We start from the raw sequence: 26,180 nt of genomic DNA, 5'->3' as shown, positions 1-26,180 counted from the left end.
TATTTTCTTCCCTTGACTTACACTTCTGAGAATTTAGTTCTTTATATTTTCCTTTCTTTTTGCAAACTGCTCTCTTGATCCACTTTGGATCTATTCAAGTTTGGACTCACCAATGTGTCTGATCACCACAAACAATGGGGAATATGGCTGCTGCTATACTGTAATTGAATAACTAATGCAGAGCTATGTGGCTTTGTCACTAATATATGGATGATAATAATATAGTTCAGATTTCATTGCCACAGACCTCGTTTTGTTCACCAACAGAACTTAAAGGCACTGTCATTGCTATTATCACAACTGTGATTAGCTCTCAAACCCCTGTAGTAACACCTCCTGAACAGTTTAACTGAGCTTTTAATTCTGCTGAATCCATTTGTCTATCTGTAATGGCTTTTGTCTCTAATAGTCTATTACTTAAGACAACTTAAGGTGTAAATCTCAGGAGGTCAAAGAATATTAAAATAACTGATAAGTACTTCCAAATGGGAGTAGTGGTGAACTTGTTCTGAAAACCACATTTCCAGAGCCCAAGAGACATTAGTTTTATGTTCTAGAAACTTTTTTTTTTTCTTTGAAGTAAAAACTTGAGGACACAAAGTAAGTATGCATTGATTGCTTCTGTTACGTTTGGCTAGACAAAGGTCTTAGTGTTTGTAACACGTCCCAAGTCATGCCATTTTAAATTAGTCTTCCAAGGAGCAAAACCGGTACTTGCTAAAATCATAGAACAATGCTTTCTATGCCGGCCTACACAAGCTATGAGCAGCAGAACTGGCACGCCATCCTGCGCCCTGCTGTCCTGCTTTGTTAAACCTTCCTGTGGCCCAGTTACGGCCACTTTGCTCCACCTACATTTCCCAGCTCCTGCGAGGCCTCAGGTTACGTGGGCAGCGTTAAGGTCGGGAAGTCAAGGAGATACAGAGTTTGGTTTTCCACCTGCTGTCCGTCGAGTGGTCTTCGTGATGCCTTTAGGAATTTATACTCTTGACACCTCTGTCTCCTTGTTGAATGTGGTGGGAATTAGCAAAGTGCTAGTGAGAGAGATGGATGTGCAAAATTATTAGGTAGGTCTTTTATTTTATTTTTTTCTTGGAAACTAGAAGAAATGATAGCCAAACAAAGGTTCACTGAACTTCGTCAGTCAATATGAAACGTTTAGTCTGGGAACAAATGTTTTAATTTTCAACATAATTTTTTTTCAGAAAGCCAGAACCACAAGAAAACTTGCCAGTATTTCTCAGCTATATTGAGAGTACAGTAATAGAATCTTTGATAACAAGTAAGTGTTTGAAATGTTAACTTCTGTTTCTTTTCAGGAACATCCAGCATGATTACAGAGCAATATGCAGATGAGTAGGAACTACGCAGAATTAGAAAAAATGAGTAATGCAGCCTGCCAACAGGAACAGTAGATGTTGTAGAGCAGCTTAAAGAATTATGTTTTGTAATGTCACATTTTTGCACAATTTAAAATAGTTTTTGTACAAAAACATCCAGCATGATTACAGAGCAATATGCAGATGAGCAGGAACTACACAGCATTAGAAAAAATGAGTAATGCAGCCTGCCGACAGGAACAGTAGATGTTGTAGAGCAGCTTAAAGAATTATGTTGACATTGTAATGTCACACTTTTGCACAATTTTAAAAAGTTTTTGTACAAAAACCAAGGTCAGCAAATTTATATTTTTAATTCAGAATTTAAGAAGAAAGTATTTTTTAAAACAGTTAAGGCCTTACTTAATGTGAAAAAAGTATGGAATTATTTCAAATTTGAGCTTTACTTTGGAATTCATTTGTGCCCGTGTCAAGAAACGGAGAGCCACAAGGCTTGATGTATTCTAGTACTGTCTCTGGCCAACGCGTGATGGGGTCTGCGTCCTCCAAGGCGGCAGTGAATCCCGTGGCCCAGCCCCTCACAGGGAGCTCACCTGGGGGCACCTGAACACCTGTAATTACGTGGCCATTGGGGTCTACCCTTTTTCGTGGTAGGGTAGAACCTTGGCCTTCACCCAGAGCTTGGCCTTGTCCCTCCCCTCGTCCCAGCGCCCTGGTAAAGGCCACCTGCAGGGCAAGGGGCGGCAGGTGGCCACCCTCGCCTGCTGCCTCTTGGCGCAGCCTGAGGGCGGACGTGCAGGGCCCGCCTTTCCGCGGGGGCCAAAGCAGCGCTGCCAGCACATCGAGTTCGCGGGGAGGGCTGCGCCGGCACCGTGACCGAGGGCCCCGCGGCCGGGCCCCGCGGCCGGCGGCAGCGGAGGGAGGCGAGCGCGGCCCCGGCCCGGGCGGCGGCCGCCGGTAGGCGCGGGGGGCGGGGAGGCCCCGCCGCCTCCCTGCAGGCCGCTGGAGGAGCGGCCGCTGAGGGGCGCGCCGCGGAGCCAATCGGAGCGCTCGTAGCAGGAGCCAATGGGGGTGGCCGTGACATGGCGGGAGCGGTGGGTGGGGGGCGGGCGCGCAGGCAGGCGGAGGTGGCGCTGGCCCCGCGGTGCTGCTGCCCTGTCGCCCATCTCCCGGTGCCGGCCCCCGCAGCCATGGAGCCCTCGCAGGTGGCGATCATCGGCAGGTAAAGTCTCTCCTGTCCCGCGGGTAGGTGCAGCGCCCCGGGGAGGAGGTGCCAGCCCGGCTCGGCCCCCGGGGGCGCCGGGAGCGGGTGCCCGAGGACGTGCGAAGGGGCTCGGGCGCCGTCCCGGCGAGGTCCGGCCTGCGGGGCGGTGGCTTTGCCGCCTCGGCGTGGCGGGCGAGGCGCTGCCTCAGCCGTCCCTGCCGTTGCCGGCGTCGGACGCCGCAGCGAGGTGCTAACTCGGGGCAGTGGGCGGGTTTCGGCATGTGGAGTCCGGGCTGGGGCGAGCAGGGCTGGGGCAGGGGAGCGGTGCCGGGGGGGTCGGGGCCGCGGCCGGTTGGCGCCGCCGCCGGAGCGCGGGAACCCGGCGGGGAGCGCGCCCGCTCGGCTGGCTCCGGAGGGCGCCTCTGCCGAAGGCCCTGACAGCTCCGTGCTACTTTAAATAAAGCAACCCCAAACAAACAACGGACAAACATCCGCAGGACCTCTGCTCGAAGTAACTCATCCTTTAGGTCCGAAAGACCGCAGCCCTTTTCCATTGCGGTGTTTTGTGTCTGCGTGCAAGTGCAAGAGGAGTGGAGAAATCTCAGCCCAGCTTTAAGATCCTGTTTGTCAACTACGTCAAGAAACTCCTGCAGTAATACTTTCTTGCTGCAAGATACAGTGGTATTTCTGACTTCTGTGGGAATGCATCATTTCATCCTCTTCTTGAGCTAAAACTGGAATTCTCTATTTGAACAATCATCTGGTGGGGAGAGAAAAAACCTGCCAGACGGTAACAGCCCCCTACTCACTGCTGTAACTGTACTAAAAGTGTGGGCTGCAACAAACTTTATCAGCGAGACTGCTTGAGGTCTCGGGACACGTGTCTCGGCACTGCCATGTGACGGTGACAAAGCTGGCTCTTACCAGTGCCGCTTGGGGAGCTTTTATTCGCTGTAGGTGCGCAAAGGGTCGGCAGAGCTGGACTTGTTTTGTACGCTCTGTGGTTTGAAAGAAAAACAAACCCCACAATCCTAAAAACCTGTATTGAAATACAAGAAAAAAAATTTTTTTGGTCAAACACTGATTTAAGGAAGCTTAATTTAAAAGTGCAATTTGAAAGAGGTGATGCTAATTTATAAAGATACTGGTAGCTCAGATATGCTTGTTTAAGTGATCCAAATGCTTTTATTTTAGAAATACTTGTTACCCAGAAGGCTACAGTAGCTAAGAAACCTTGACCCATACCTTACCATTTCCATAAGTTCTGTAGTTTCTTCTGAGGTCTGGGCTTACTATAGTGAAGTTGTGTGTGCATTTTTTGTTTTAAATGGTAAGTTTTGAGTGAGAACTTACTGTCTACTTAACAACACTAAATGTAAAGTTTCACTTTTTTTTTTTGGTCCTGGTTATTTCCACTGATTCCTGCTGTTTACTGAAACTTCCTGTTTTGTTCCTTTTTTTTTTTTATATATTTAAACCAAAGGCTGAACATGTTCCTGTTTTCTCTTCCTTCTTTCCTCATCTGTCCTGTTGCTTTTCTCTGACTTTTATTCCCCTTTTAATCCTTCATTGATGCCCTAGTGGCCTTGCATTTTCCAGTTGCCACAGGTTGCTTAAATTTAATGCTAAAGATACGGTGGTCTCAGAAATGACAGGAAATGCATGTAATTATCAAAACCCCCACTGTAACAAGTCATGGGTATGGAGTTCTGCTCTTGTCTTTGTTAAGGAGTTTGGGTTTTTTGATCTCAGGTTATTTAAGCTTACTACACTGTTCTTCAGTGCTTCTGTTTGAGGAGGCTGATGCCTGCTATAAACCTAATTAAGTTAAAACCAGCATTGCTTTAAGAGATTTGACAAAATTGTCAGTTACTGCAAGTTTCCTCTATGTATTTCTGAGTAATGTGACTTTACCAAAAGATGTAGACAGACTGTTCCTGCATGCCTCCAGCATGGTAGGGTGTTTCATCTAAAAATAAGGTTAGTGCTGGAGGTCAGTAGGTGGAAAAGCAGTATCAAACCCATAGTTTTTTTTCATTTTGTTGTTTGTTTGTGGGGTTTTTTTGTTTGTTTTTTCCTTTTCACATGCTTATGGTACTTCCTGAATTGTAGAGGACCTGTGACTTTGGTAGCTGGGCCTTAGGTTTTCTGATCATCTCTGCAGCAGGGTCCTGAACTCTTGGACCAATGGGCTGCTGTCTGTCTTTAGACTATGAACTGAACAAATGAGTTTTAAAAAAAAAAAAAAAATCTCTTTAATGTAATTCCAAGCATCAACTCCAGATTAAGACTGCAGCTGACAAAACTATTGATACTTGAGTCCAGTGTCCCAAAGTAGTTGCTCCTACTGTTTTGAATTCTGCTGTCCTTTTTCTGTTTTGTCTTTTTCTTCCTCATTGTCTTTCTTGCAGCTCTCAGAGAAGCTGCTACACAGCTAGCAAAGGATATTTCTCTGTTAGAGATTTATTTCTTATCAGTATGTAACCGATCTTTTCATCAAATATTGAAGAGTCCAAGCTCTGTTTTCCTTCTTGCAATGCTTGTCAGATCCCCTTCCCCAAAATAAATGCTTCTTTATTAATTGGCTGATATTTATTTTTCTTTTCAGTGGACTCATTGGTCGTAGCTGGGCCATGGTGTTTGCTGCTGGAGGCTTCAAAGTGAAACTTTATGATATTGCAGAACAACAGCTAACAAGTGCACTGGAAAACATTCGGTAGGTCACCTGACTTGAAATGACTGGGACTGTAATGAAACTGTGGAATTTCTGTAATTATGAATGAACAGCCACATCTTACTATTTAAGGGGACATAGATTTTAAGCTTGGAAGAAGGCTTTAACTTAGAAGTACAGGTCCTGTTAAAATCAGAAGAACTGTGCTCCCGGATCTCTCAATGACACTTCTGAAGAGCACTTTAATTCTTAAGTAATGATTTAAGAGCTTAAGTTCAAATCCAAATTCTTGAAATGATGTTTACTGTGATTATGTTATCTATAGGCTAAGCTTAAAATGAACATAAGAGTTTTTGCATAGAAAGACAACAAAGGCTTGCAAAGTGGAAGTAGGTTAGTATGGATTGCTGAGGAGCCCTGCTACAATTATTAGTATTTTATAACTAGAATTTTTAAAATTCTTAAACTAATATTTTTTGAGTCTTAAAAGAACAAATTGCTAGTTCCACTAACAATGCAACTACTGATCAGTTACAGTAGCGGCTGGGAAGCATCTTTAGAAGGAGCAAATTTGAGAGCGTGAACACAGGAACAGTCGCACTGGTTCAGACTAACAATCCTCCAGCCCTTTACTCTGTTGCCCTGTGGCACTACGGCTAAAGCCACATGCTTTTGGTATACAACAGAGCTGCAAGTTCAAGTCCTGCCTGTCTGTTCCCCTCCCCCAACCTTCAGTGCCTAGAAGTTGCTTATGTATTCAGTAACTCTAACTAGATTTCTTCCAAGTATTTCTCTAACCTTCCCTTGAACCTGTGTAAATCCTTTTTTGGCCTCCTTGCCAAAGGACTTTGTGTTCTGCGGGTTTACTGCTCACTGTGCGAAGGGCTGTTCCCTTTTGTTTGTTTTCAGCTTGGCTCCTCAGTTGCTTTGTTTGGGCCCTACGTCTTATGTTAGAAGGGACAGTGGCTGGTTGGTTCTATTCACCCTCTTCTTGCTGGACCTGAAATACAGCTTTTTCTATGCCTTTGAGAGCGAGAGTGCTTTTATAGAGTGGTTCTGTACACAATCTTATGTTGCTGTATCAGCATTTAATTGTAAAGTTCAGGTTGCTTCATGATCAGCATCAACCTAATGCGTCAGCCCTCCCTTCATAATGTCTTGAGTGAAATAACGTCAGCTGCTGCGTGTCAGCTGGTGTGGGGATTAAGCTGCACCTAAAAAAGGGTTGTGGTGTGTTGCATCCTGATTGCTTTCTGTAACAAGGCTTACAGCATGGAGGAGTGACTTCAGGATCCCCTTGTAGGTCAGTTTAGTTGTTGGAGTTTAGAAGTTAACCAGTATGTGATATCTAGTGAGATTTGCTTAAAAAGGCTTGATAATGAAAGAGGGGGAAAATCTATCTCCTAGAATTTTTTTTCTTTCCCCAAACCTCTCTTTCCAGGTAGGTCTTAGTCAGACTGAACAGCACTGTTGCTACACCTAGATGACAGACACTTTTGTTTTTTGCAGAATTGCTGTCATAGCGGTAGCCACGATGAGATTCTGGATTATTGCAGAGGGGGCAGTTTTGCAGTCTGTGTTACTAAAGACAGCACTCGCCTCTAATTCTTTCTTTTTCTAATAGCAAAATGAGGACTCTAGCCTTCTAAGGTTTTTGGCTTGGAAAAGTGAAGCATAAAATATCATGTGTAATAGGGTAGAGTGCTATTTGCGTGTGTCTTTACTGTCCTGTGCCTGCATGTGCTGTCCCATAGGAGTTCAAGGCAGGTTTTGCCTTTTACATAAGGTGTTCTTGACTCAACTTTTAACTAATTTGTGTATCTTGGCTGTTGTAACATCCTAGTTAAAAAGCCTAGTTTCAGGACAACATAGTTTTTGTGACAAGAATACAAGCTATGCACTTTCTTCAACCAGTATTTTAATGATTATATCTATCAAAATACGGTCAAGCTTGAATTTCCTTGCACTGATTTCATAGCACACGACCTGCAGTAAATCCCTTTTAATTACTGATAAGATACCTGTGTAAGAGCTGGAGCTTGAGTAGGTAATGAGGGCTCACAACTGACAAAGCTGGTTGGTGGCTACTTCTCTGGACTTGCTGGGATTTGCTTTCCTTTTTCTCTCCAAATAGCTAGTACTTTTAGGGAAGTTTTTAGGCTTAGGGGTTTTGTGGGTTTTTTTGGTTTAGTACTGAGAAGTATTTGTTCCACTCTAGTCTGCAGTCAAACTTTTAGTGTATGGAGGTACTCTACATATTAAGGAAAAACTGGAGTGTAGAGAGGACTGCTTGTAGTTTCCCTTTTCTAAACAAAAGAAAAGCGGGATCTGAGTAGTAAACAACATTCACTTTACTTCTAAAAGGAAATTACACTCCTTTGACGGAAATGATACTTAAGTATTTCTTAACTATTTTACGTGATGGACTTTTAGTATATTGACTTGTAACTCATTGTTCTGAATTTATAGAAAGGGCATCTCAGGGTTCATTAACGTAATAAATTCAACTCTCACACAACAGTAGGTAGACAGCAGCAGTGTGTAGTCCTGCAAGAGGACTGGAATGAGTCTGGGATGGACCTACAATGATCATGAGAGCCTGCATGTATCTGTGTAGAAAATCTGAAATATACTCTGTAAATTTATTCAAAACACTTGGTTTTATGGGTAAAAAATAGGATTAAAGCATGGAATTTGGATTTACTGAAACTAGAAATAGGTATCATGTTGCCACAATGTCAGTAGACCAGGTGCAGAAAGTAAGGGAGGTTGTGTTTACTAAGGCTTACCATGGTGTGATGGATTTACTACCTATCTACCTGTTGCCAGACACGTGGCAGTCGGTGCCCTGACACGCAAAATGACCACGCGTTGGATTGAGCTGGGTGTACCAGTGGCATTATTAACCAGGGTCTGCTCTAATGGAACAACCTTTTGTTCTGCTGAAGTAACAAACTAATGAAGAGCTTTATGCCACACTTGACCTGCTGAATACACGCTGTAGTAACCTCCCTTGGAAAATGTATGCTTTCCTCTGAGTCAGTGTGATTCTGGTTTGAATGCAAGGTTGATAAACTTTAAAATAATGAGAATTAGAAAAACAAGTAGTACCCTGTTCCTGAAAGTAATCCTAAAACCATGCCCCCCCAAAAACCTTTAAGATTCTTGTAATATGTAAACTTTTTTCAAATAGTTACTGTGCTACTGTTCTAAACATAATTATGCTGCTGATAAAGACTGATTAATTAAAGTGGAAGCGCTGTATTTTTTCCTGTATGTAACTGGTTCATGTATAGAACAGTTTTTGCATATAAAATCAAAGACTATTGCAAGGGCAAAAAGTTTAGTTGACTCTGAAGAGGACAGTAAGACTTGGATATTTGTACATGCATTCTGTGATTTCTTTCTAGAAGTAGATGCTGGTTAAATATAGTATTTACTTAGATACAAAACTTATCTCCTCCAGGACACAGGAGCAGGCAACTGGTTTTAATATATAAAAACCAAACAGTTGCATGCATGAAGGCTATAGCTAACTTAAAAAAAATCGTAGATCTTGGGAAGCAGCCTGTGCTAAAATATAAAGACAAGGTTATTTTTAAAACTACGTTATTATACTCAACTGCACTAAACAGTAAATTTATACTAGAAGCTCTTTTCTATCTTCTGGTCCTTCCTTTCTTCTCTTAGCCCAAGTAGAAAAGATTTTCTGTGACAGAATGAAGTTGACTTTGTGAAGCGGTAGTTGCATCTAGGGATATGGTCACATAAAATTAATATTGCTACTTGTATCACATAGATACAAGTGAAATGCAATAGTAGTATCAAAACATGGAAATATTTCGTTGGAAGGGAAGCAACTTTGACCTTCTCTTTATTAAATAATAGGGACCCTCTCCCTTAAATTTAATTTAAATTGAATTCATTAAAATGAAAAGAAATTATTAGGGAGTTCTGTTCTTCCAGAACGGACTTCTACAGAGCTCTGCCTTCTGAAAACTGATATATTGTCCTAAGGTTGCGTGGTACTAAGTCTAAACTCAAAAGTGAGGCTGTTCAGTGAGAATTACTCGTATGTCAGCTTTATCTGACTATAGGTTGCCCTTCTGCATGGCTCAAAGATGTGAGGCCTTTAAAGAGTTGGAGCCCAGCAGTCTTGAGATCAGAATATCACACTTCCTCTCTTCATTAAGTATTAATTTAACCATAAATTTTATTGGACTTGATATATAGTAAAGTGCAGTATTGCACTAAGCAACCTTAACTTTTTCCGTGCACAATTGCTATGAAAAACAAACAAGATGCAGGGGCTAGAAAAAAGCAGCGTTTTTCTGCCCACCCCTGGCCAAGCGGAGAGAAGTACTTCAAGAGTTCTGTACTGTTGTGAATGGGGATCTAGAACTAGTAATGAAGTGCCCGATGTATGGCAGGTTGCAAGGCTGAGGAAGTAAACCATATCTATGCCTATGACTTCATTATAGCCAGTTTTGAAAGACTCTTCCCCCGTAACTCAAGCTCATAGTCTTTCTTGTTCCAGGAGGAGACTAGTCTCTAGAAAAGACATTTGAATGTACATTACCTCTTGCTGTCTGGTGCCCTCTTATGCTTGCTTTGTATAGAAAGGGGAACCGGTTACTGAATTGGTTTTGTAGCTCGAGGAGTACACTGATACAGGCTTTGCTCTCTTTTCCTAGCTCATGGCATGTTGCGTGGCTGTGTGGTTAGATACTTTTCCCAAGCTGGCTTCCTCTTCCAGTCTCTGGTCTGTATTGCTGTATTGTATTGACACTGTATTTATATCAGGGTCAAAATGCAGCTTGGCTTAGGTCTTTCTTGATAGTTTTATGTATCTCCTTTGAGGGGACACCTCCTAAGTAGACAATTCTTATCAAAGTATATTTTAGTCTTGAGTGCCTGACACTGGCACATCAAGCTTGTGCTAAATCGTAGGCTTGGTTCTACCTTTCCATTTTATCCACAACTGCCCACCCTGCTCCCCCCCCCCCAAAAAAAGTGCAGTTAACTAGCTAGGGGAAATTGCTTAGTTTGCAGAACTAACTAGAGAATGTGTTAATAGGCTTTGGAAGGGGATAGATTCCATCTTTCCAAAGGTTCTATCTGGCCGTTCTGTAGTCAAACACACCTCCAAAGGGAAATGCCTTCTCACCTCATTCCTGTGTGGCAGCCAGTCCCCTTGGCAGCTGGAATATATGATTTAAATAAGACTGCTTTTTGCAATTACAAAGGCTGTGTTTTGAGAACGGTTACGGTGTTGGCATTTACCTGATATGCAGAAGTAATATGTCCAAAAAGCTGGTGAAATCTCCACCCCTGAAGGCTTTGAAGGCTTGGCTGCACCAAACCAAGGCTAACCTCATCTCGTGTCAGCAATTGTTGTGCTGCAGTTGGGCTGGACTGGAGACTTCCCGGGCCCCTTTCAGCCAGTGTATCTGTGACTGTGTGGGAGACCCAGGTTTCAGGCTGGGTCTGCATGGTCAGAAGCAGGGATGTGAACTGTGGGTCTCTATTTTAGCTAGGCCAACTTTGCTTTTGGTGAGAATTTCCATCTTGAACCTAAACTTAAAACAAATAAACAAAATATTAAGAACCATAGAAAATGCTTCCTAGCTAGAAGGTTTCCCAGCATAAACTTGTCAGTTCTGATGCCAAGATGCCAAAAGAATCTTGACAAACTTAACGAGTGAACTTGCTTAGCTCACTAGATCTGGAGACAGCATTGGAATTGATCTTCTAAGGGTAAGAAGTGATATAATGAGTGAGTGAAGTAATGAGTTGCAGACCCTGCTCAGACTTGGCAATATTGGCGACTCTGTGTTTACCAGGGAAGAACTTAATGACTGTAACTGCGATTTCCTGTTACAAAATCTTTGCTCTTGTTGCAGCATCCAGTTTGTGTAATGCCGGTATAGACACCCTGAGAGTGCCATGGCTGGAAAACAGTTTGTGTGTGTGGTAACTTTAGCAGATCTCAGAACTTTGATTGGCTTTTGTGCATCGCCATGCTTTTATGCTATGTTCTGGCTCCTCTGTAGTCCTTTGCTTTGTGCCTTTTCAGAACTGTGTTAAAGGCAGATGTGTAACTGTCCGTCTTTAATATACTGCCATTGCGATGGATGAAGTGTGTTTGACAGCGCTAGATCTCTCTTGTCTGGACAGAAACATACATACCTTTGTGGTCCAGATTGTACTGCTGTTTCAAGAAGACGTAATGTGTAATAACTTTTCCATGGTGATATGTTGTGTGCTTACCTTTAGTCTGGGGAAAGCAGGAAGAGGGAAGGTGGTTGCTAATGCATTCATATGGCCAACTGCAACTCAATGTTAGCCGCTTACTATTTGGCTATTGCACGTGTGGACAGTGAGCTGGTCCCAGTGTCAGGAGCTTTCAGTTGCCTACTTGGTCTGTTGTGTCTCAGGGTAGGTATATGGGGCTGATGATGGTTTCTTGTTTTGTTGGGGTTTTTTTTGCCATGCCAGCTACCCTCTCATTTATCAGACAGCACTAGATAGCAGTCTGGTGCCATGACTGGTTAATGGCCCTAGTCTTTGGGCAATGGTGGCTGGCTGAACTTGTGAAGAATAATATGGGTGCTGTCTTCTCTTCTTCGGTCCTTTCTCCTTGCTGGTTTGGGCAGTAAGTTTGTGATTAAGTGGTCTTTAACCTTGCAAATATTGGCTTGTTGCAACAATGTGTGCTGAATAGCATGACTGCCCAACAGTAGCTGTGGATAAAGGTGAGGCGATGGGATGTGAACAAGATGGATTAAGTATTAGCATCACTTGCAAGGTCCTTCTGTAAAAACTTTTAGAATAGGATTTGTAACCGTGGGCATCCCAGGCAGTTTATGTGATAAGGAGTGTTTTTATAGATTGGGTGCCTCACCTTGAAGCAAATACAGCTCAGTTCCCAGAGTATCGTAGAATTATAGAATACCAGGTTGGAAGGGACCTCGAGGATCATCTGGTCCAACCTTTCTAGCACAATCTAGATGGGATAGCCCAGCACCATGTCCAGCTGAGTCTTTAACATGTTCAGCGTAGCAGAGTCAACCACTTCCCTGGGGAGATTATTCCAATGATTGACTGTTCTCATTATGAAAAATTTACCTCTTGTGTCCAATCGGAATCTCATCGGGAGTAACTTGTACACGTTACCCCTTGTCCTCACTCCTTGTAAAAAGGGAGTCTCCATCTTCTTTGTAGCTCCTCTTTAAGTACTGGTACATGGTGATGAGATCACCTCTAAGCCTCCTTTTCTCAAGGCTGAACAAACCCAGCTCTCTCAGCCTATCCTCATACGGCAGGCTTCCCAGACCCCTGATCATCTTGGTGGCCCTTCTCTGGACCCCCTCCAGCCTGTCCACATCTTTTTTGTATAACAGGGACCAGAACTGTACACAGTATTCCAGGTGTGGCCTGACAAGCGCTGAGTAGAGTGGGATAATGACTTCTTTATCTCTGCTGGTGATACCCTTTTTGATGCAACCCAGCATCCTATTGGCCTCCTTGGCCGCAGCAGCGCACTGCTCACTCATGTTGAGCTTCCTGTCCACCAGGACCCCCAGGTCCCTTTCCACGGAGCTGCTCTCCAGCCAGGTGGATCCCAGTCTGAGCTGCACTCCTGGATTATGTTTTCCCAGGTGCAAGACCTTACACTTGTCTTTGTCAAACCTCATAAGGTAGTGTTGACATGGGCAGTCAGGTACAACAGTAAAACTCTGTAGATAAACATGTGGGCTCTAAAAGGAAGTAGTATTTTCTTATGGATGTGAATTCTTCAAATACCTTACGGGTATCAATCAAACTCTTCAAACTGTGCACACAGTACAATTGCAAAACGAAGTCCTGTGGTGTGTTCTATGGACATGGCTGCAATGACCTCAGTCTGTGGGCAGCTTCAGGGGTGATCACCCTGAAGTCTAGGCTGCTTTGAATAAAAAGTCATCCAGTAGAGGTCAGTGGTGCACTGCTGTATGTACAAACCAGCCTTAATGTATGATAAATACCAGGGGAAGCTCCCTTCCTTTGCTGCAAAAGTGTGGGCAATCTAATACCCCAGGGGAATATAAAGAGGATTTAGCATTTGGAAGACTTAAAATTAATTTGTGGAACAAAACAGCCAGAATGTCAATAAATATATTGGTGAAGGTGAGGAAAAAAAAATCCTGGGAGGGAAGGCCAAAATTCAAGTAATACACAAATTGTATTTCCTATTCCATGCTTTAAATAACTATACTAATTTAAATAAATGGCTAGCATGAAGATTGGTGATGTTAACAGGAAGATTTTTGTTTAGGAGGAAAAATCAGTCTGGCCTGAAGTTCCAAAGTATGATGATGGTGGGTTTGTGGGTTGATTAAGAAATGGTGTTCTTGGTGCACAGTGTAGTGTGTAATGGCTTTTGACAGAGAAGCAGAAACGATAGGATGGTCATCGCTGGCAGAGAAGAAAAGGTATGGAACAGGAGACAGGTGCTGCAATCTTCTGTAAAAACTAGTGGAAGAAAAATAAGAGTCAGTTCTCTTAGTCTGTCACTCTAGCCTTTTTGAATCCCTCAGTTACCAGTCACGGAGTGGAGTTCCAGAGGAGCAGGGAGGATGAGGCTAGTGTCATGTTGTATAGAAAGTGAACAAGAACTTCACCCTCTTCTTCAAAGAAAGAAATAATTCTGTGTGGTCTCTTCAAACTTAAATTTTGGTTTTGTTTTTTAAAAGCAATATACAGCCTATGAGCAAGAGGAGGATGCTGGATTTAGGCAAGTGCACCTGGGAAATGAACTTCTGATGAATGGATAATTAAGACCTTTTGAATTAAGAGGAAATGGCCTCAAGTTGTGCCAGAGGGGATTTAGATTGGACATTAGGAAAAATTGCTTCACCAAAAGGGCTGTCAAGCATTGGAACAGGCTGCCCAGGGAAGTGGTTGAGTCTCCATCCCTGGAGGTATTTAAAAGACATGTAATGTAGTGCTTAGGGACGTGGTTTTGTGGTGGAGTTGGCAGTGTTAGGTTTATGGTTGGACTTGATGATCATAATGGTATTTTCCAACCTAAATGATTCTATGATTGGTTCCTTACCATCTCACCTCACAAGGTGTGAAGGAGCCAGAAGTTTGGATACTCTAGTTTAGGTGTACCTGTTTCTTTACAGAAGAAGCACTGGCACCTTTAGTGTGCTGGAAGCCTTAAGTCTCAGATGGAACTCCTGCCTAACAAGCTGTGGTGTACCCTGGCAGCTTGGAAAATGGAGCTGAAGCATCCCGTTTCCTATTCTTTACCATGCAGATTGCTCAAAGGCGTGAGTCTGTACTTTCCAGCCATCCATTTGCTGTGTTGTTAATAAACCAAATGGGGAACTCATCCAGAAACTTGATGGATTTCCTGCTTATTTCTGTGATGCTGCCTGGAGGGGTGTGGTTTTGAGCACTTTTTTTTCTTTTTTTCTTCCCCCCCCCCGTCTTTTTTTCTTGAACTGCTTTTAAACAAAACTTACCAGAAGAGAATTTCTGACTAGTTTCGCTTTGGGTAGGAAAGGTCTGGGTTTTTAAGCCTAAGTCCATATTTGAGAAAAGAGGCAGAAAGCTATTAATGGAACTCTTTTCATCAGTTTCGGACTGCATAAACTGGTAGGAATACTAATTTTGGTGCCAAGTCTAAGGAACTCCAGGGAAGCAAACAGGACAGACTTGAGCAGTGTCTAAAAAGCGTATGACTCTTGGCTTCGTTTTCCAGCTAAGAATGAACTGAACCTTTTCAAAGCTCTTGTCCAGTGTAAACAGAATGCCATGCCTAGCTGTTTACCCAGACGTGCTCTGCCTAAGAGTCAAAAATCATTGTCCATGATCAGCTTAGACAAAAATAAAGAGGAAGTGTTAGAACTTGCAGTACAGAAATGATTATCTGGAGTTAATTGCTGAAGCAGTTCACTGAAGAGGAGAAAGTTAATGCTTGTAGGAGTTAGCTCTGTGTGTGCACATGAATGTGGATTGTTGTTGTTGTTGGTTTTGTTCTTCCCAATTCAAAATACGCTTGCATATTCTGGTTTAGAAGGTTCACTGTCACCTTTACCAGCTTCAAACAGAGCCTCTGTTGATATCTTACCTACTCCCAAGTTATTGGAAATCCTTTGATTTAATGTACAAAGTCCACGGTGATCTGAAGGTATTTGTTTCTTCTGACTGTTGTGCTAAACCGGGAGCAGAACTGCTCTATGCGTTTTTTGGCTACTGCTAAGTGGCCACTGAGTGCTTCTTAACTTGATTCTTTTAGTGGGGTTGCTCACAGGATAAGGTACTGCTGCTCTGGGTTGGTGTCAGAAAGATGTACTGGGAAGCTGTTTTGTTTGCTGGGAAACAAATGTTCTCTTTTCCACTACTTTGAGTGGAAGAAAGGACATCAAAGTAACTTGCAGCGCAGCAGATGTTTATGACCTCTTAATAAAGCCACGATAAAAGTGGTAGAGCTTATATTTGCTGTATTTTCTTGGACACAACTACATGGATGCTGAAGTAAAATTCTGATTCTTTGTAAGTTAATGGTAGATTTAGTAAGCCAGTTCAAGCTAAAGATCTGAGGGCCTGGTGAATCTCTGCTGAGGTTTGACTTGTTTCTGTACAGTTAAGTAGGAACTGGGTTGTCTTGAAATAAATCCCTGCAAACTTTCATCTTTGATTTCAGAATACCATGGTCTAAACGTCTCATTCTGAGCTATTTTCTTTGGGGAGAAACAGGTACGGTACTTCCATCATAAGACAAGATGGATTGCATACTTGGATGCCTAAAAAAGATTGGACAAATGCACCTGAAATGCTTAGTTCTCTCCTCTTTAAAAGAGAGCTGAAGATGATTGTCTCAGATGTGCATGTTGACAGAGTAGGTGAGATGAATCCCACTCATTTGGTTTAGGAAATTTGGAGGAGGAAGCTTAATATTTTTATTTGATCTATGGACTCAATCCTTGTTGACAGGAATGAGCTCTAAATAAAAGGATGGTTTGACAAAGTGAGAGTGCATTATCACACGTTGCTCAGCAGATGGCCTGGAAAGAGGAAAGAGAGAGAAAAAAGGCCGAGGCAATGATCTACATCCCCTTTTCAATCAATTTAAAATGCAGCTTGAAAAATATACGTGACACCTCCTGCCACTTCATAAAGCAACTGAGAGCTGAGGTCCGGTTGCTCCCTGTCTGGTTTGTTTAGGATTGCTGATGTAAAGGTGGCTGCAGAGGGTGAGGAAATGCTGCTGCAGGGTGTAAGTGCTGGAGCTGGTCTGGGGCTGACATCCCGGTCTAGTGGCTGGCTGGCTGCCCTGCTTCGTAAGGACTGAGGATGGTGTCTGTCTCTGGCTGCTGTAGATTGTGACAAGCATATGGGGTCCCATCTCCTTTGAGGCCTCTAGATGCAAAAATAAATCCAGTGTTGCTGTCTGTATGCATGAAGGGGCCTGGGCAGGTATATTAAAGACTGAGGTGTGGCTGGGAGTGGAGATCATCTGGGCCTGTATAAATAAGTTCTGCCCATTTAACATGTACTGTCCTGTAAAACCCCTAATGAAGACTGTCATGTGTTCCCCAGTCACTTAGGAAACACATGATGGATCACTGGTTATTTCTATATGCAGTTATATGATTTGTGAAATACAAAAATACACTAACTTTTTGCAGGCTGTACAGCTTCTCTGTTTGCTACGGCTTTGCCACCCTCCAACTGGGTGGCAAGTGTGATTTCTTCATCATGTAAAAAGGCATCCAAAAAGAAGCCAAAGCTTCAGAAGTAGGTTGGCAGGGAGAAGAAAGGATTTTTTGTTTTGTTTTGTTTCCTGCTGGTAATCATTAGCTCAGTTTCCTCCTCTCTTCAGGATGAGCAATTTTTGCTGAATAATAACCAAAGGCTCAGAGGAGCTCTGGCTTGAGGTAACTAACAGATTTAACCATGATAATGGGTACATCAAATAGCTTTAGGTTGATCATGATCAGGTAGTTTAATCCCACTTAATTTCTGTGGAAATTGCTCCTCTAAGTGACTTTTAACAGTTTTGAAAATGGCTTGCTTACTCTGGACTTTCAAGGGTTTCAAACTGTAGAGACTTTTTCTGAGAAGGTCGCATGTCCAGCCCCAGCAATGGTGTGTACCTGAACGTTCATTTCAAGCTCTGGTCACTCAATTTAGTAACTACTTGAATTTTCTGACATTTGCTCTGTAGTCATTACCTATGTAGGGGTACGGGTTTTTTAGGAAGGACTCCTGGCTGTATGGAATGTATTTATTTATTTCTATACAGTTAAACAGTGTTCCTGCGGTGAGGCTTCATAACAAAAGAGCTGTTGTTTGTAAAACTGGATGAAATATATTAAAGTGACCTCTCTTCCCAGTAAATATGAGTATAGAAACTCTTGCTGATCCTGCACCAGTGAAAATAGGTTTGAAGTCGTGACAAGCTTGCGTCTAGGAGTAGATCTTAGAGATGTCCAAGCTTGAAGAGAAGAAAAATGTTGTAAGATGGAGGGACTAAAGAGAAATGACTGAAATTAACCTTTATATTTTTTGAGTATAAATATATGCAGTGGCATGGCAAAAAGCATAATAGTACTGGGCTGTTAAGAAGCTTTTTAAAAAATTAATGGTGTTTTAACAATGATAAAGTACTTAAATGTGTATGTTGTTTCTGTCAGCAAACAAATGAAAGAGCTGGAGGAGTCGGGATTCCTGAAAGGAGCTTTGAGTGCGGAGCAGCAGTTGGCTCTCATTAGCATCTGTACAGACCTAAAGGCAGCAGTAGAGGGTGCTACTTTCATTCAGGTAAGCAAAGATTTGACAACTCCTAGCAAACAGTTTAGAAAGATGATCAAGAGCTGTGCTGTGCAATCGATGGCCAATGGAGAGTTCAACATCCGGACCACATAAGGATGGTTGTGCTTGTTAAAACTGAAGTTCTTTCTAGCCTAGTAACCTGACATGGGAGATGATGCCTCTTTGCAGGATTTCCCTACTCGAGAGTCCTTGCAAGTTTCTTTTGGGTTATGTAGGAAGAGGCTGGTGGCTGGCTAAGCCAAGAGGGAATTGCTGACCTCCATGTGTAACAAAGACGGTACATGTTAGAAAGACGAATGTGGGGCAGTAGGGGGCAGGAGATTCTTGCAGGAGAGATTGTCTCTTAGGGAACACCACACATTCTAGTGCTGGGACTAAAACGTGTTTCTTCCTCTCCAGGTACCTCGGGAAGGCAGGGAGTATGGCTATGCCCAGGGGTGACTTCTATTCTGACTTGGGGGAGCACTGTAGCCAAAAACAGCTATCGGACAGTGTTAGAGTATTAAAAACAGGGTTGATATATAGGGCTGGAATCTGTGCTGCTAAGTAAAATTGGAATGGGGAACAATCTCTATTACTGAACCTGATAGTCTGTGGCTGCTTAACTATTAGTATGCTCACTGGCATGGGCATAGTTCAGGGAATAGGTGCATTGGGGGCAGCACACATACATGTAGGGACATTTAATGGTACAACATGTCCATATGGTGTCTTTGCTTTCCCTGTATGCTACCTGTAAGGATCTTTATACTGTTTCAGGATGTAAATCCCACAGTCTGCTTAGCTGCAACGTGTCCCTAATAATAAATTGAATTAAAAGGGGGCAGATTTCCAGACCTTTTCTTCCTCCCAAGTGGGTGAGGTGGAGGGGGAGAAAAGGGGAGGCAGAGCAAAGCCTCACACAGGAGTCAAGGTGTGAATGCACTATAGATTTTTACAGTGGTATACTATTTTGCATTCACTTCCTTTTCTCCAGATCATGAAACTATATACTGTTACACCAATATCTTACTCCTCCATCAATAACTAGCTCAGACCTTGTCAGTTCATATTATTGTTTTCACGTATGTATCGCCTACCTCTACTGAGTTTAATCTGCAAATTTATTGTCTAGTCATTCAGTCCTGTAAAGTCCTTCTACAAATGTTTGCGGTTGTAATGATGACAACAGACTTAATTTTATGAGCTAACTTTCAAGTAATTTATGAATGGATATAACAAAGGGCACAGATCTGTGAAATGGCACTGGTCAGCATCTTCCACTGAGTAAGAACTGACTGTTTTTCCTACCATCTGCTTACTAGCTCTTTACCAGTTACTGTCCATTTTATCTCACATTATGACCAGTTAACTTCCTTGAAAGCTTTTATTATTTTTCATTGCAAGACTTCTGGGCATTCACCCCAGCTGTATCAGCTACATGACTCCTGTGCCTGTGCTTGCTGCTTCCTTTAGAGAATTCTACTAGGTCTGTGAATCAGGACTTCCCTCTGAAAAAGCTGTTTTGATTCTTCCTCATTTATGTAATACAGTGCTACCCTTTTCTCTTAACTCGCTTAACAGAGACATAAGGCTTACAGGCTTATTGCTGGGATCTTTCCTGAAGTTCCCTTAAAAGTTGTATCGTGCTTGCCACTCATCTGCTCTTTGGTACCAAAATAGTGTACATTCAGTTTTGTTTCCAGTGAGCAGTTGTATATCACTGTTAATGGGCTGGGTATTCAAACCATATCAAAACATGTCCTAGTACCTTGGTTCTGGTTCCCCCCTCCTCTGTTCTATGACTTGAGACAGACTCTGGGAGTCCCTGAGACTAAGGCTTCTGATTTCTTCAAGGATTAGAAGGAGAAACGGAACTGTTCCAAAAAAAATCACTGTTCTGTGCGTGTTTTCCAGATGATCATCCTTCTGTGCTCTGATCATCTTTTGGTCCTATGGGTTCTTCTTCTCCACGCATTTTGAAGAAAGGGAATTTTTTTTTTAATTACTCCTTGTGTAGATTGCTGAGGGAGGGTGCTTGCTGCATCATCCATCCCTTCCACCATTAGCTGATCTATGAAACAGGCATCAGGTGCATGTTGCAGAATCAAAGTAATTTTGAGTTGGAAGGGACTTGTGGAAGTCATCTGGTCCAACCTGTTGCAGGACCAACTTACATCAGCTTGCTCAGGATTTGTGCAGTTGAGTTTTGAGTATCTCTAAGGATGAACGCTTCTGGTCTCTTTGAGTAATTTGTTACAACATTTGACTACCTTCATTGTTAAACTTCTTTCCTAATATCTAAATGGAATTTCCCTTCTTGCAACTTCAGGCTCTTGTCCTTTATCCTACCGTCATGGACCTCTGAGAAGAATCTGGCTTCTCTGTGTGTTCCCTTCAGGTAGTTGAAGACAGCAGTGTTGTGTTGATAGTCTCTGAATAGCAACAACTTACCTGGGATAACTCAAGCTTTCTGGTACTATTTTACATTCCCTTAACCCTTTTGATGTCTCTTAACATGTAGTCATTAAGCATATTAAAAAAAAAAAAAAAAAAAAAGTAGCTGTAGTATGCCTGTGGGTAATAAATCGTATGTATGAAACATTCTTGGTGGTATTCATATCAGCTCATCAGTTTCAAACCATAGCATCAAATTTTGGTTTGATACGAAGTGTTAACAAATACACAATGTAAGTGGGCAAATTTATTTGAACTAGGCTTTAATTTGCTCTTGGAAGGGGAGTGGAATAAGTATAAAAGAATCTTAATTCTAGGCTCACAGCCTTATTTCAGCAGTGAACAGATTGCTTTCTGGCTGAACCTTATTAAACTTCAGAAACGTTGCCTAGTGCAGCTTTGAACCTGGAAGGACAAAGTGGACTAATTGTAACTTATGAGTGCAAGTGTTCTGACTTTTACTTAAAAAATAAAATATCAGTTGCATTAAAACATCAGTTGTATTCATGTTAGTTGAATATAGAGGACTCTATTTTCTTGCTTAATGACATAACCTACTGATTAACTTGTTAGAAGCTTCCATGAGAACTGTATTTCTTTACCCTAGATTTCAGTTGGTTGAATCTTAACTTCTTCTCAAATTTGGTCTTTGTAGAGTAAGTCCACTTCAAGCTTTAAAAATTTCCTTGATGTTTGCACTCCTTGAATTCTGCAGACAGTTGCCTTCCAAGTTGTTTTCATGGGACTTAACTTAAAACAAATGGGATGAAGTAGTAAAAAGTGGAACTTCTTGAATGACATTAGTGAAGATATAAAAGTGAAAAAGATGCAAGAAATAATTGGAAGGACTAAGAAGAAAATTTATAACAGTAATGTGATGAACCTTTAAAAACAAGATAAGCATTGATGCATATTATTTTCTGTATTCTCTCTCCTGAGCATTTTTATGAAGTAACTTGTCTTGATTAGTGTTTTTGTATCAACTTCAGAAGGAAATCAGTCTTGTTTTTTGCTCTCAAACTGAATATTCACCCAGTTTCACTCCTCAGAGCTTTTCTATGCTATTTAGAGTAAGTGCGTAACCTATAGCATTTAGGTGAATGTGCACTGCAAGCTTCTTGCATCACTAAAAGCTTTAATTCTGAAATAACTTTTCCATTAGCTGAAAACTCCATGAAGACAAATTAATGGATACATTTGTACTATAATGTCCCTGGCATGAGACTATGATGGGTGAGGTAAATGTTTCCTAATATTGTGCTGTTAACTTTCCTGCATAAATATATGATGACTTTTGTCTTTTGTCCTTATGTAACTGTTGGGTACTGAACTTAATACTCCTTTCGCTATTAAAACCAGATTTGAGTGGATGTGCGTCTAGTTCCTAAATAACATAAGCTGATTAGAAATCAGCATAGCACTTGTATGATCTCTTACCACAACGCCAGTAAAATTAAATCATATCTTTTTGAATGCTTTGCTTTGGAATAATTTACTAACAGAATAATAAAGTTTACTATCTCTCAGAGGAGGATAAGGTGACTAACTATTGGTAAGATCTTACTCTTGACAGTTGAGCTACCGTGTACGCTGGTGAGTTGTGAGGCCTGGCCGGGCTGGTTGAAGCCAGGCATGGAGGGTGGCTGAGAGGTGATCTCTGAACCCATCAGTCATGCTGTGGCATGGGACAAAGCAGGCTGGCAAGGGGATGAAATTAAGCTTGTAACACACCTTATGGTCTGAGGTATTTATCCTTTTTTGTTTTAAAGGAACGCTGCCTAAAAGCCTTAGAACAGTATCTTCCCCCTGCCCTCTTTAAAAAGAGAGGTTGTGCCCCCCATTACACCTGCAAACTCTTTTGAACTGGTGATAACAACACTAATGGATCTTCAGCCTGGTCCATTTTAGATCTTGCTGGCTCTTCTATCTCTCCCAGTTAGGCGTATTTAGAAAAACAGTGTTACCAGCTTAAAAACAGGTTTCAAAAAGCCTGGTGGTGCCTCAGAAGGGGAAACCAGCATTGACTTGGGAGCCTTGACAGTAGGTGTCTCATGTCTCCTGTCATAAAAATTTGTCTCTGATTGTCTGGTACCAGTTTCTGCCACTAGCTTTTGTTTTACTTTCCTGATGGCTTTCAAGAACCCTTTTACTTCTGGGGATGAGGGAATATCTGCAGACAGCAATGGGTGAAGATGTCTTTAGCTGCCCTGAGCTCGTAGGATATTCGACCGTCCTGGTTTGGAAGCTGCATTAATGATGTCCTTCTGTAAATACAAAGCTGCTGGAAGGCACAGTGTGCAAGCATTGCAGTAACATGGCTTCTTCTGGACTGGTCACTGGTCAGCTCTGAGCACTGGACAGACGAACATGGGTCTGTTAGCTCTCAGCTGAGTAAACGTAACCTTAGGCCCGGTGTTACCCTACTTATCTTAAACACTGACCTGAGGCACCAGAAGTTATGTTTTGGCCTCTGAGGGAGCTGGTTTTAAGCATGTGACGTGACTCACCATCTTTGTAGAGGTCTTGAGAAAACTCTCTTCCTGATTTTTAGGGTTTGAAACAGTCTGATCGCAAAGGCTTGCTGTAAAGTACTTTATCCAGTCAGTGTTTGAGTTGAACTGAAAGACGATGTTTGGGTAAACAGCTCGCCGGTGTCACTGCTGTGGTGCTGTTGCTGAATGGACTCTTGTCCTTCCAAACTTTCTAATATTCACTCCCCATCTGTCCTGCACATAAAACAAATGGCCTTGTCTACCATTACAGACTTGAATATGGTTTTGGTCCCTGTTACAGGAGATGGTCATTGCCATAACTGTCATCCTGACCAGCAGTTAATCTTGCTCTTCAAGTTCGCTTTCAGTGCTGCCTGGTCCCCTTTCTAGGGCTGTATTGTATTTCCATTGCCTTTCCTAGATCACTTCCCCTATTTTTCAGGGTGGATGGGATCACAGTAGAAGAAAACAGAGATGATGTGATCCTTTGAGAAAGGATGTGGGGAGGAGGATGTCAATCAGCCTGTTTGAGATCTTATTGCTCTTCCCTAAGGGAACAAAAAGGATCTTCGTCTTGTCTGTAGCAGCTACATCAGCTTGCCTGTCTGTCTTTTGAAAGTTTTGTAGGACACGTGAACATCATGGCAAAAGATGGGTCTCTTCATGGCATGATACTGACACTAGATGAAGCAAAACTTGCCTTCATTTGTTGTGTTTTAAACAAAACAAAAAAACCCATGCAATCCCCCCAAACCCTCCCAAATCTGCAAGTTTGACTCTGATTTAGAAAATATAGTTCTGAAAACCTGTTTTGTATTTTGTACTGAAGGTTGAACAGACATTTGTAATTCAGTCATTTATTCTGAGCAGTATAAAATGGCAGTAACTTGATATTTTTATTGCTCAGGTTCCTTAACAGGGCATGTTTCTGAACTGTAGGGAAGTACAAAATGTTTCCATCTAAATGCTGGATTTCACCTCACCAAAGTATTATTTACTTGGAACAGTATCATGTGGTAGACAGTCTTTCATGTCACTCAAGAGGTAGTGATTTAAGAAGCATCAGATTTCGCACTGGTATGAGCTCACAAATTTGAGACAACTAAGAAGTTATCACTTCTTTAGCTTTGAAGTGAGTTATAGCCCTAAATTAATTTTTTTTTTTTAAATATTAGATAGTGTTTTAACTGATGCTTTTATAACTGCTCCGTAATAAGCTTACTCATCTACTGTCCTTTAGTGGATGGTTTTGAATTCTATTAAAGGTTTTGTGAATATGAACTTAACACTGTTCTAAAAGCCAGGCACTTGTAGATTTGCTGTAAGACACTTTTATGACTATATTTTGAATGGAAATTTAAACAAGTTCAGATCCTATGAATCAGAGTTAAACTTGTACGGGATTTCCCCACCGCCTTGAGTCCTCTGCTCCGCAGCAGAACAGCATATGAGAGGGCCCCACCTTTATCAGAGGATTCACATTTACCTTTGCTGCCCTACCAACTACACAGTTATCCAAAATCAGGCTGGAAGGGACTTCAGAGGTTACTTAGTCCAACCCCTGCCCCAAGGCAGGATCAGTCATACCTAGACAACTGTCTGTCAAAAATTGGTTAACCTGTTCTTAAAATCCTCATGTGATGTGATTCCTTCTCCTCCCGTGTTAAGCGTTTTACTTCAGTGCATACCTACCCTGTAGAAAGTCTGTAACTGGAGCCCCAGGACATGGGCATACGTGACCATGCCTTTCTATTTTATTTATATTTTTTTATAATTGTGTTAAATGATCAAAATGTGGCCCTGTCTTTAAAAAAAATTGCCAGTATGCTTTTCAGTTAAAGGAGCTGCTGTGCTTATCCTGCTTTCTTACCCTTGGCTTAGAGGATACCAGTTTTTGTTCAGGTTCAAAATAAAGTCTTGGTTGCCAAGGTTGTGTGCCTTGGTTTGGGCTAACTAGAGTTGTTTTACATCTAAGGAGTCTTTTGTCGCCAAACATATTTTTGTTAATGATCTGGTATTTGGACGTGCTTGAAACCATCTTGGAGGAAGTTGTGTACCCAGGTATGTGGAATGAATATCTGCAGGGGTAAAAGGGGCAAACAGCCTGATGAGCTTCTGTTCCCTTGTGATACCGTATGGTTTGGGTTCCTGTATCACCTCCAAGTGTTTCAGGGTCAGTCCCACTTAACCTTACCTCCCTGCTGTGGTGCACAGCCAGGTTGCTCCCTCTGCTTTCCCCATGACCCTAGCTGCTGGGGGCTCGAGGTCTAGTCATGCTCTAACATAATCATGTCAGTTAGCAGGGGCTATGCTGTTGGTTGTTTTTGTGGGGGTTTTTTTGTTTGTTTGTTTCTTTCTTTCTTTTAATCTTCCTCATTTTAACTGATCAAAATGCTGACAGCACACTGAAAGGTGTGCAATAGCCTGGGGACTCCATCAGTAACAGCTGTGTGTGCATGTCTCATGTTTCTGTGCTGCATCCCAAACCCGTACAGTGGTGAGCAAGAGCGTGTGTCTCCTGCCTGGCTCCTGTCCCTGCCTTTACCCTCAGGTGAGAGTATTAACACTTTCTAAAAGGAGACTGAAGTAAATATGTTTTCCTCCCACCGTCTTTGCAGTTTGAAATTATGCATTTTTATTTGGCACCTTGTCTTAATGAATATCCTGGCATACTGGTATGTCAACATACTATCCATCTTTGAAGTGTCTCAGAATAAGCATCTAAAACTACTTCACCATTTTGGAGGGGAGCATGATGGAAAAGTCCAAAATACTTGCAGTCAAGTATTTGCATTTGAAATATGTAGTAATTTTGAATTTTGTGAAATTACCAAACCTATTTAACGCATGAAAAATTTTAGATAGTTGAGCTAAATCAAAATGGTTAACAATAATATCGGAAGCAAAATTGATATTCTGATGTAATAATTTTTTCTGATATTAAAAATACCATTTTATTTGTCTGCTTGTTTCACTAGCTGAGCTCCCAAACTCTGCAGTTGAAATGTCACATTTTTTAATTGCAGGTGGTATAGTTCCCCAGGTGCATGTGCGTGGCTCTTGTTTACTGAGTAGAATGCACATCAGTGTCTGACATAGAATACAAAAGAAATAAGCTCTGGTTTCCTTAATAGAAGGTGCATATTCAGTCTTCCTGAACAGAAATATAGACCTAAACCCTGCAGGAGAAGACCAAACTAGCATGT

The 26,180-nt window shown here is 42.0% G+C and overlaps 1 protein-coding gene across 1 annotated transcript in view; it reads left to right on the top strand.

Moving 5' to 3' along the window:
* The first annotated feature begins 2,453 nt into the window (after positions 1–2,453).
* CRYL1 (crystallin lambda 1) overlaps positions 2,454–26,180 on the top strand; it is a 63,966-nt gene continuing 40,239 nt past the window's right edge. The window contains exons 1-3 of the mRNA XM_082334339.1: positions 2,454–2,562; positions 5,153–5,260; positions 17,908–18,034. Of these exons, the coding sequence (XP_082190465.1) occupies positions 2,531–2,562; positions 5,153–5,260; positions 17,908–18,034 (267 nt within the window). The 5' untranslated portion in view covers positions 2,454–2,530. The remainder of the gene's footprint in view (positions 2,563–5,152; positions 5,261–17,907; positions 18,035–26,180) is intronic.

The sequence above is a fragment of the Platalea leucorodia genome (genome assembly GCF_965183815.1).
Source record: "Platalea leucorodia genome assembly, chromosome: 2".
Taxonomy (NCBI): domain Eukaryota; kingdom Metazoa; phylum Chordata; class Aves; order Pelecaniformes; family Threskiornithidae; genus Platalea; species Platalea leucorodia.
This window is presented reverse-complemented; position numbering and strand designations above follow the sequence as displayed.